The sequence below is a fragment of the Dendrobates tinctorius genome, unplaced genomic scaffold (genome assembly GCF_039654945.1).
Source record: "Dendrobates tinctorius isolate UK_male_01 unplaced genomic scaffold, ASM3965494v1 ptg000038l, whole genome shotgun sequence".
NCBI classification, from domain to species: domain Eukaryota; kingdom Metazoa; phylum Chordata; class Amphibia; order Anura; family Dendrobatidae; genus Dendrobates; species Dendrobates tinctorius.
In genome coordinates, this window is record NW_027361706.1 from 32,209,106 (window position 1) to 32,221,481 (window position 12,376).

Here is a 12,376-nt window from a genome sequence, read left to right on the forward strand (position 1 = left end):
GATTTACCAACTTTGACGAGAGTACGGGAGGGTCTCCCCTTTTTCTGGGAGCCCCCAGATGCTCTGGTGGAGTTGACAAGTATGCTGTAAGATCAATTTCTTATGGACATGCTGTTTCACTAGCATTATGTCTTCAACTCAAATATCCGCAGTCCGAGTGGTCGTCAGTACCCGTCGACTGTGAATTTTAGGAATTTTACCGCTATTCACAGACAACGAACCAGGATTCGGGGAGCGATGGACTACAACGGAGCTGCGTGGAAACATTTTTGCTAATACAGGTGCCAGTAGGAGCAATCATTTTTCACAGTCTTTTTACTAGGCATTGCTCCTACCAGCCAGTTTCCTACTCCACACTGATGAGGGGCAATACCCCGAAACAGCTGTCTGTGGATGGATACCATGTTTTGGCATAGGTGGCTTCCTTCATTGGAGACTGCCCTTCCCGGGGAAAGACCTGGCTAGTCATTGCTTTGCGTTGAGAAACACGTGACGGTGTCACCGCGGCTTGTGTTTTGCATGTTTTTGCATTTCTACATAAACATTGCAATAAATACGTCCTATATTCCAGACAGCTCTTATCTGCCTAAAAACAGGTGTGAACACACGGTCGTGTTTCCACCATATTAAACAGAAATCAACTTGCACAAAATTCTTCATTAAACTGAAACATTTCAATATCAATTCATAAGCATAAAAAAGGAGCAATTTACAACAAAAAAACTTCAAAACGATTCTCTCCATCTGACTCATCGGTCTCAGGCCCTTAGCATTGCCAGGCTTAATGCCCTAGTGCTGGACTTTTTTTTTCCTTACATAAAGGTATGTATCGGGGGGATAAAAATCAATTTTTTGCTATAAGGTTTCACCAAAAAGTGCTTGCACCACTTTGCCATTACAGATTCTTTGCTTCTCTCCACTTTTAACTTCGATGTGGTCTCAAGTATAAGGCAGAAAAAGGTGTTACCATGATAGGGAGCTCACTGACTGAGCCTCGGTAAGCTCATTCTGCAGCCAGCAATAGACAGTGCAGCACAAAGGCTATAAAAGGCAAATGGTGCAAAATTTTTAACTAAACCCAATTGCAAATGTGATTTTTATCCCAAAACACATAAGATTAAAAGACAATGCAAGGACAGCATGTATCAGCCAGGTCTCACAGGCAGCACAGGTCACACTGGTGACAGGTTAGACAGAATCCAGTCCTCTACAACACAGCCCCGCCCACATCAGAGGCATGATCACATGGCCAATACGTCATCAAAGGTCCTTTACTCACCGTGTTGAAACCGGCTGACTCCTCCCTCACATGTGATCTATCACGTGCTCGTGACGTCACCGAAGGTCCTTAAACCTTTCTATTTGTTGCTATGGTAGCCGGAGCGTCTCTGGCAAAGATTAGAGCACCGGTTGCTGTGTGTGTACGGGACACGACCGGAACGCCTGGAAATACCGACGAGAGGCGGAGAGAGCGCAGGAAGCATGGTGAAGCTGGCAGCCAAGTGCATCGTAGCAGGTGAGTCCTGTCCGGCCCCCGTGCAGCCTGCGATCCCCCTGTGCAGGCGATAGTGTCCAGCGTCAGACATGGCCCGGTCATATACTGATGGTTAATCACCATGGGGGAGCCAGGAGGTAGCGACATGCGGTATTACTTCTACTAGAGCGTTTTTTGTGTGTGCGGATTGCAGTGCTTTACAGTAAAGCCGTGTTCACACGAGGCACCTATGGGTTGAAAACGCGCACTCCCCCCTAGATGAATTCCTTGAGGGTCTAGTTTCTCCAGCGCTGCTTTCACGCGTCAGGTGATCTTCAGATGCAGCGTTGCATTGGCAATCCCTCCTAGCCCTGCCAGGTGCCCAAGCAGAAGTTTTCGCCACATATTGGGTTCGGTCGCGTTCCAGATTAATTGCACAACAATGGTGCAGTCCGTTTTCTCCTATTTTCCATTGTGAAAAAAAAGTTAAAAAAATTGGAGCTAAAACATTTTCGTGAAAAAAAAAATGAAAATTTTCAATATGACGACCTAATGTTATCAAATTTTGTGTAGTACCTGTTGGTTCAAAATGTTCACTATACCCCTGAATAAATGAGGGGTGCAGTTCCTGAAATGGGGTCACTTCTGTGGGGGGCTCACTGTTTAGGCACATCAGGGGTTCTCCAAACGCTGTTAATAAACTTCTTGAATGTGATTTTGAGCACCTTGAGGGGTGCAGTTATTAGAATGGTGTCACTTTGGGGAATTTTCTGTAGGACCCTAAAAGTCACTTCAAATGTGATGTAGTCCCATAAAAAAAATATTTTAGTAAAAATTAGAAATTGCTGGTCAACGTTTAACCCTTGTAATTTCCTAACATAAAAAAAATTTAAAAAATGATATAAAGTAGACATGTGGGAAATGTTATTTATAAACTATTTAGATAAAATATTAGATAACTAATCTCTATATATAAAACTGAATGTGTGTGTATATATCACCAAACAATCACGAAGCATCTTTCATTTCACCAGAGCTGTTCAAAAGAAGCTGAGCTGTGATTGGTTGCTATGAGCAACATTTTTCCTTGCAACCAATCACTAAGCATCTCTCATTTCACCAGAGCTGGTTAAAAGAAGCTGAGCTGTGATTGGTTGCTATGAGCAAGTTTTCCCACTTGACAACACCTTAGCAGACACTGACATGGTGAGAGAAATGTAGCATCCCCAGGAGCATAAGCTCCCAGCCATTGTCTGCCCCCCAGAAAGGAGCAGAGAACACATGACAGAAACGAATCCCCCCTCCCGTGCCCATATCCCCATCACACATCCTCTATCCTATAGGCACATCTCTCTTAAAGGGATCATTGGTATAGAAGTCAGAGCAAATCCATCCAGCGCTTTGGTTTTGACCACAGGCCTCTCTTAAAGGGAATCTGTCACCTGAATTTGGCGGGCTATTTAAATGACTTCAGTTCGGTCTAATGGGCGGTGTTTCCTATCCATTCCTCCTCCCCATCCTTGGCCGCCGTCCACAATATTTTCTGGAATTGGAGTAGGTGTCCACCATAGTCAGCGCAATCTTGCCTCGCGCACGCACAGTATGCTTTGCCCATCTGCTGGCAAAGCCTAAAAGCATTACTGTGCATGCGCCAATTAACTATGTCCCAGAAGTATTTCGCTGTGTTTTGGGACATAGTTAACAGTTAGCAGTTGGGCAAAGCATACTGTGCATGCGCGAGGCAAGATTGCATTGCGCACGCGCGGACTATGGTGGACACCTACTTCAATTCCACAAAATATTGCGGACGGCGGCCAAGGATGGGGAAGAGAAATGGATAGGAAACACCGCCCATCGGACCGGACTGAAGTCATTTAAATAGCCTGCCAAATTCAGGTGACAAATTCCCTTTAAAGGGATCATCGGTATGGAAGTTAGGACAGTTACACTCAGCTCTGTGGTTCTGTCCCCAGGATCTCTTAAAGGGATCATTGGTATGGAAGTGAGGGCAAATCCACTCAGCGTTTTGGTACTGACCCCAGGCCTTTCTTAAAAGGATCTCCGGTATGGAAGTCAGGGCAAATCCATCCAGCGCTTTGGTTCTGATCCCAGGCCTCTCTTAAAGGGATCCCCGGTATGGAAGTCAGGGCAATTGCCTTCAAATGCTCTGATACTGACCCCAGGCTCTCTTAAAGGGATCTCCTGTATGGGAATTAGGGTAAATCCCTCAGCGCTCTGATTCTGACCCCAGGGTTCTGTTAAAGGGATCATTGGTATGCAAGTCAGGGCAAATCCACTCAGCGCTCTGGATCTGATCACAGGCTCTCTTAAAGGGATCTCCGGTATGGAAGTTAGGGCAAATCCACTCATCGCTCTGGTTCTGATCCCAGGCTCTCTTAAAGGGTTCCCGGTATGGAAGTGAGGGCAAATCCACTCTGCGCTTTGGTACTGACCACCAGGCCTCTCTTAAAGGGATCCCCGGTATGGAAGTTAGGGTAAATTCCTCAGCACTCTGATTCTCACCCCAGTCTTCTATTAAAAGGATCTTTGGTATGGAAGTCAGGGTAAATCCACTCAGCGCTCTGGTTCTGACGCCAGGCCTCTCTTAGGCCAGTTTCACACGTCCAGATAATATTAGAGGTATTAGTCTGGTGGCTCTGGCTGACGGGATGATGTGGGATATTAGGGGTAGTAGTCCAGCGGCTGTGACGGGATGATGTGGGATATTAGGGGTAGTTGTCCGGTGGCTGTGGCTGACCGGATGATGTGGGATATTATAGTGAATGGGGCTTTGCGGAGTGGGCAGGGCTATACACTCTGCTTTATATATATATATATATATATATAGATATAATCATTATAATTTGTTATAACTAACCGTAGTTAGTTGCTATGCCCGGACAGCGCCGGGGTCTTCAGCTAGTTAGATATAAATATGTGAGTGAGATACATAATCAGTGCTTTGTGTGTAGCTTACTGTACATGTATTTTATTACTAAATACCGTAAATTTCCGAAAAAATTGCGTGTGATCCCCCAAAATGTTATTAACCAGCAGAGGGAAAGCAGACAACTGGGGGGCTGATGTTTATAGCCAGGGAAGAGGGTAATACCCATGGAGTTTCCCAGGCTATTAATATCAGCTCACAGCTGTATACTTAATCTTTACTCATAGTAGTTTACTATGAGCGACACCCCCCCAAAAAAATGACGTATGGTCCCCTGTAATTAATAACCAGCAAAGGCTAGGCAGACAGCTGCAGGCTGATATTAATAGGCTAGGAAGGGGCCATGGCTATTGGCCACATCCCAGACTAAAAACATCAGCTCTCAGATGCCCCAGAAAAGGCTCATGCATAAAATATGCCAATTCTGGCACTTAGCTGTACTTTTCCCACTTGCCCTTGTGCGTTGGTAAGTGGGGTGATAGTTGGGGGGGATTGAGGTCTGCTTTGTTTTGGCAGTTGACATCAAGCCCAGGGGTTAGAGAGGTGTCTATAAGATGCTCCCATTACTAATCCCATAGTCAAATTGTGAAAAAAAAAAGTAACACCCAGAATAAAGTCCTTTATTTGAAATAATGGCACAGACTCCTTTATTGAATCTAAATTTACCAAAACACGTATACTCACGTCCAGATTTCAAGGACATGGGTGTGTTAAAATCGCAGGACAGTTGCATGGTCCGATTGCTGTGCAATTTTTTTTTTTGTCACACCCATTGACTTGCATTGGCGAGTCTCGTTTAAGATACAAGGACAATCGCAGCATGCTGCGATTTTCTTTTTTTTTTTTCAGCCCAATCTGAGCTGTGAAAAAATTCGCAGATGAGTAGGGACTCATAGATCAACATTGGTCAGAGTGCAACCCGATTTTTTTTTTTTTTTTTAATCGAATTGCATTTTTATCGCAGATGAGTATGAGCTCTTACAGTGGCCCTGACTGGTGTCACCGGTATTTCCCGCTAAGTCACAAGTCCTAGATATGTGAGTCACTTGGTACACTTGCCGTCTCCGTTCCCTGAAGCATGGCCCCAGATCACACACTGTACTGTGCATCTGCGCTGGAAATAACTGCCTGATTCACTCAGAAATTCTTTTAAGCACAACAGGCATTCCTCCTTATTCGAAGATCAGCATTTGGTCTTTGGTGCTTGTCCTGCGAAGTCAGCTCTTCGCTACTTGTCCTGCAAATTCGGCTGTTCCCTGCTTGTCCTGTGAATTCGGCTCTTTGCTACTTGACCTGCAACTCCTAGCCTGCTCCTGGATCAGGTCACTGTCAGGAAGTTCTGCTGCAGATGTCACCCAAGCTCCTTCTTTTGTCTTTCTTTCACATCTTGGCTCCAGCTGAACTCCGCTTCGCCATCCCGGCCTTTTAAATTAGCAACTGCGTCACAGGGGTCTCCTGACCCGGCATCCCCTTCAAATTCTTCCATTCAGAGAACACATTCTCCATCCTTCAGTTTCTGCCTATCCAGCCCCAATAGCAGATGGCAGCATTTACGTGCAGGTGCTGTGATTTGTTGACTGAATGCATCTTCTGTTCGCCCCCCCTTACACAACCCTATCTTAGATGATAAAATGGTCTGAATAAAACAATTGATTCAGTAATATCGGCACTGTTCTCCTGGTAGTCACTTGCTGTTCTTATTCTACGTGAGCGCTGCAGCTCAGAGGGGGGAAGTCTCGGTTTTTCTGCACCCGTGGCTAAAACTCAGTTTGGTACCTCCTCCTATACACGGCTTATGTGATTTGAGTAGCCGTCATGTGACTGCTTCTATATGATTTGCATAGTTAGTTGCTTGCCGATTCGCTATTCTTCCTAAATTTGTTTTAATCTTCAGTGAAAAATGATAGCCCCTGCTTAAGTATGTGACTATAAAGCCGGCGTCACACAAAACGTATAAAAATAAGGACCGTATGGAACGGCCGTAATACGCATAAATGGTCCCTAAATAGTTCTCCGTATGTCATCCGTTGTCAGGGTGTGGCCGCGTATCTTGCGCATGTAAGCATCCGTATGGCATCCGTATGCCGAGAATTTTTCGCAGGCTTTCAAAATGGACATATAATGGAGCCATATGACAGGTTTTCAAACACAATCGAAAGAATAGATATATACCCATAGAATGCATATATATACAGTGGGGCAAAAAAGTATTTAGTCAGTCAGCAATAGTGCAAGTTCCACCACTTAAAAAGATGAGAGGCGTCTGTAATTTACATCATAGGTAGACCTCAACTATGGGAGACAAACTGAGAAAAAAAAATCCAGAAAATCACATTGTCTGTTTTTTTTTCATTTTATTTGCATATTATGGTGGAAAATAAGTATTTGGTCAGAAACAAAATTTCATCTCAATACTTTGTGATATATCCTTTGTTGGCAATGACAGAGGTCAAACGTTTTCTGTAAGTCTTCACAAGGTTGCCACACACTGTTGTTGGTATGTTGGCCCATTCCTCCATGCAGATCTCCTCTAGAGCAGTGATGTTTTTGGCTTTTCGCTTGGCAACACGGACTTTCAACTCCCTCCAAAGGTTTTCTATAGGGTTGAGATATGGAGACTGGCTAGGCCACTCCAGGACCTTGAAATGCTTCTTACGAAGCCACTCCTTCGTTGCCCTGGCGGTGTGCTTTGGATCATTGTCATGTTGAAAGACCCAGCCACGTTTCATCTTCAATGCCCTTGCTGATGGAAGGAGGTTTGCACTCAAAATCTCACGATACATGGCCCCATTCATTCTTTCATGTACCCGGATCAGTCGTCCTGGCCCCTTTGCAGAGAAACAGCCCCAAAGCATGATGTTTCCACCACCATGCTTTATAGTAGGTATGGTGTTTGATGGATGCAGCTCAGTATTCTTTTTCCTCCAATCACGACAAGTTGTGTTTCTACTAAACAGTTCCAGTTTGGTTTCATCAGACCATAGGACATTCTCCCAAAACTCCTCTGGATCATCCAAATGCTCTCTAGCAAACTTCAGACGGGCCCGGACATGTACAGGCTTAAGCAGTGGGACACGTCTGGCACTGCAGGATCTGAGTCCATGGTGGCGTAGTGTGTTACTTATGGTAGGCCTTGTTACATTGGTCCCAGCTCTCTGCAGTTCATTCACTAGGTCCCCCCGCGTGGTTCTGGGATTTTTGCTCACCGTTCTTGTGATCATTCTGACCCCACGGGGTGGGATTTTGCGTGGAGCACCAGATCGAGGGAGATTATCAGTGGTCTTGTATGTCTTCCATTTTCTAATTATTGCTCCCACAGTTGATTTCTTCACTCCAAGCTGGTTGGCTATTGCAGATTCAGTCTTCCCAGCCTGGTGCAGGGCTACATTTTTGTTTCTGGTGTCCTTTGACAGCTCTTTGGTCTTCACCATGTGGAGTTTGGAGTCAGACTGTTTGAGGGTGTGCACAGGTGTCTTTTTATACTGATAACAAGTTTAAACAGGTGCCATTACTACAGGTAATGAGTGGAGGAAAGAGGAGACTCTTAAAGAAGAAGTTACAGGTCTGTGAGAGCCAGAAATCTTGATTGCTTGTTTCTGACCAAATACTTATTTTCCACCATAATATGCAAATAAAATGAAAAAAAAACAGACAATGTGATTTTCTGGATTTTTTTTTCTCAGTTTGTCTCCCATAGTTGAGGTCTACCTATGATGTAAATTACAGACGCCTCTCATCTTTTTAAGTGGTGGAACTTGCACTATTGCTGACTGACTAAATACTTTTTTGCCCCACTATATATATATATATATATATATATATATATATATACAGTGTGTATGTGTATTCTATATATCTATTCTTTCGTTTCTTTATTACACCTGTCAGTGTGATTTTACTGTATAGCGCACTGAATTGCCAGCTTTTCTTTAAGGACACCGGGTGCGTATTTGTTGCAAGTCACACATCTGGTCCGTGTGTAATGCGTTTTTTTTGCACACCCATAGACTTGCATTAAAAAAGAAAAAATGCCAGCTTACCCGGTTGGTTCAAAAGATAAGCTGCTATACTGTATAGGCTCTCAGCAACGGATAAATGACAGGAGCTCTTGCCAACAATAAATGCGAAAAGGAGATGAATCCAGCGAGCCAAGTTTGAAGTACATAAAAAATCTTTTTCTTTATTTCAAACGTAGATTAAAAATATTTATCCATAGCAGCATATTATAAATATAGGCAGAGATAGGAAAAATTACTGCTGTAAAGCGCACGGCAAGACGCGTTTCGGCTAAACCTTTATCATTGCCATAAATAGCTCGCTGGATTCATCTCCTTTTCGCATAAACTTGCATTGGCGTACTATGGTGACAATCGCAGCATGCTGAGATTGTCTCGGCCCGTAAAAGATACGCCAGAAATATACAGCTGATGGGAGCTGCCCCATAAAGAATCATTGGTCCGTGTGTAATGCGTGGTTTTTAACGCCTCTCACTCGTCCGTATTTCTCTCTAGTGTGACGCTGGCCTAAGTATGAAAATAGCATATAAATGGTCACATGATGACAGCTGGCATCGGCAAGTAGAGCTGAGTCCTGACAGTGGGTGTATTACATGCTGGCAGGATTTGACATGCTACAGTGTGGAATTTTATAATTCATTCTCCTAATATAAATACAGATGCAGTAACCATTAACTTATCATACAGCACAGTACTTTATTAACATAGTCATGCATCACTTTCTCTGACTAGTTTTGAACTGCTACAAGTGTACAGAATGAGAACCAATAACAGTACAGAAATACATCACCAGAACGAACAAAAGTACATAAATACATAACCAGAACCATGATCTGTATATGAATGCATCACCAGTACCACCATCAGTACATGAATACACACGTGGTCAAGATTGTTGGTACCTCCCGTTTAATGACAGAAAAACCCACAATGGTGACAGAAATAACTTGAATCTCACAAAAGTAATAATAAATAAAAAATATATGAAAAAGAACAAATGAAAGTCAGACATTGCTTTTCCACCATGCTTCCACAGAATTTAAAAAAAAAATAAAACTCATGAAATAGGCTGAACAGAAATGATGGTACCCCTGGAAATAATATGACAAAAGGGACATGTTAAATCAAGGTGTGTCCACTAACTAGCATCACAGGTGTCTACAATCTTGGAATCAGTGAGTGGGACTGTATAAAGGGCTACAGATACTCACTGTGCTGTTTGGCGACATGGTGTGTATCACACTCAACATGGACCAGAGGAAGCGAAGGAAAAAGTTGTCTCAGGAGATTAGAAAGAAAATTATAGACAAACATGTTAAAAAGTTATAAGACCATCTCCAAGCAGCTTGATGTTCCTGTGACTACAGTTGCACATATTATTCAGAAATTTAAGCTCCATGGGACTGTAGCCAACCTCCCTGGACGTGGCCGCAGGAGGAAAATTGATGACAAATCAAAGAGACAGGTAATATGAATGGTAACAAAAGAACCCAGAAAAACTTCTAAACAGATAAAAGTTGAACTTCAAGCTCAATGAACATCTGTGTCAGATCGCACCATCCGTCGTTGTATGGGCCAAAGTTGACTTCATGGGAGACGACAAAGGAGGACACCATTGTTGAAAAAAAATCATAAAGAAGCCAGACTGGAATTTGCCAAACTACATGTTGACAAGCCACAAAGCTTCTGGGAGAATGTCCTATGGATAGATAAGACAAAAATTGAACTTTTTGGCAAGATCCATCAGCTCTATGTTCGCAGATGGAAAAATGAAGCATATCAAGAAAAGAACACTGTCCCTACTGTGAAACATGGAGGAAGCTCTGTTATGTTCTGGGGCTGCGTTGCTGCATTTGGCACAGGGTGTCTAGAATCTGTGCAGGGTACAATGAAATCTCAAGACTATCAAGGGATTCTAGAGAGAAGTGTGCTGCCCAGTGTCAGAAAGCTTGGTCTCAGTCACAGGATAATGACCCAAAACACACAGCTAAAAACACCCAAGAATGGCTAAGAGGAAAACATTGGACTAGTCTGAAGTGGCCTTCTATGAGCCCTGACCCAAATCCTATTGAGCATATTTGGAAAGAGCTGAGACATGCCGCCTGGAAAAGGCAACCTTCAAACACGAGACAACTGAAGCAGTTTGCTCTTGAGGAGTGGGCCAAAATACCTGTCGAGAGGTGCAGAAGTCTCATTGACAGTTACAGGAATTGCTTGATTGCAGTGATTGCCTCAAAAGGTTGTGCAACAAAATATTAAGTTAAGGGTGCCATCATTTCTGTCCAGGCCTATTTCATGAGTTTTATTTTTTTTTAAATTCTGTGGAAGCATGGTTGAAAAGCAATGTCTGACTTTCATTTATTCATTTTCATAGATTTTTTATTTATTATTACTTTTTTCAGATTCAAGTTATTTCTGTGACCATTGTGGGTTTTTCTGTCATTAAGCGAGGGGTACCAACAATTTTGACCATGTGTGTACATAATCAGTACAGAGCTACATCATCAGAACTACCATCAGTACAAAAACACATCACCAGAACCATCATAACTATATGAATACATAAATAGAACCATTATTAGTATATCACAAGAACTATTATTAGCACATGAATACATCACTAGAACCTCCATCAATACTGGAATACATTACCAGAACCACCATCAGTACATGAATACATCACCAAGCTTATGTGAAAAAGGAACAATCAGCTCACCTGTCCAATTGCATGGCAAAATACTCCATTATTAGCAACAGTCCAAAAAATAGCACTCGCATATTCATAATAATTGCTTTATTGATCAAGTAGTATAAAAGGCACAAAAAATGGTTGAACACAACAGCAGAAAAATTAAAAAGGCAGAAAAAAATATCAGCTGCGCTCCCAGGCAACATGTTTCAGACCTGCATGGTCTTTTGTCAAGGCAGCCCCATATGTAATTGTATTGCATGAACTTACAGCTCCCAGTATGTCCTTAACAATGGTAAGAGGATATATACATCATCAGACTCACCAACATAACACAAATACATCACCAGGACCGCCATCAGTGTAGGCATAAAATAAATCAACTAAATCATTATCAGCATGTGAATATGGGTCGCCCTCCCAGGGCTGTGGGGTACTCGGTACTGGGCCGGTGTCAGGGGAATGTGTCACAGCAGCAGTGACCCGGTCCGTGGCCCTGGGCGCCCAAGTAATGGGGGTTGTAGTTAATGGAATGGAATAGTTCGTGACGCCACCTGTGGTGTTCGGCAAGGGAAATGTTAACCCGATGCTGCAGACAGCTCCGCTGGGACAGATGGTGTGGTGCAGCAGTGATGGTATAGCCCTCCACAGGCAGGGCTAATGTCCCAGGGCAGTGTAGCGGTGGTTGGCACGGTGATGTAGCCGTGCCGTAAGGGTAGGAAGCAGACAAGACACAGCGGGGTGCAATTTCTGTATCTTTACTTGATAACTGCAGTCCAGGGTCCTGATTACAGATGGTATTGGAGCAGGCTAGCCTGGAAGCAACTCAGGGATTCGAGCACAGACAGCTGTGCAGTCTCCTTCCTAGTGCTTGTGGTGTAAAGCACTCCAGTACTAAGTTACGCTGAAGTTCCTCCTGTCAGATGTTCCCAAGAACCGTACTTGCACGGCAGACAGCTGTAGCCTCTCTCGGGGACTCCTTTCTCTAGTCCTGGCTCTCTATCCAAGCTGCTGTTGTGCCTCAAGTCTTAGATGGGAGTAGGGCATTTACAGCCTCCTACTCCTCTGGTATCTGCTGTAGAACCTTTAGTATCCATACAGCCGTGGAGACCTGGCTCCAGTTCGTGCGCTCTCAAGCTGAGGGAGCTCTCCTTCCTAGCTCAACCTCCAGCTTCCTTCCACGCGTCTGCAACTTCACCCTCCGCAGACTAACTGACCACTCCTTCCTCTTGGCCCTCAGAGGGTACCCC

General features: G+C 43.7%; 1 protein-coding gene across 1 annotated transcript in view; it reads left to right on the forward strand.

The window, feature by feature from the left end:
• Positions 1–1,312: 1,312 nt before the first annotated feature.
• IFT27 (intraflagellar transport 27) overlaps positions 1,313–12,376 on the forward strand; it is a 63,599-nt gene continuing 52,535 nt past the window's right edge. The window contains exon 1 of the mRNA XM_073574363.1: positions 1,313–1,516. Coding sequence (XP_073430464.1) covers positions 1,483–1,516 — 34 coding nt within the window. The 5' untranslated portion in view covers positions 1,313–1,482. The remainder of the gene's footprint in view (positions 1,517–12,376) is intronic.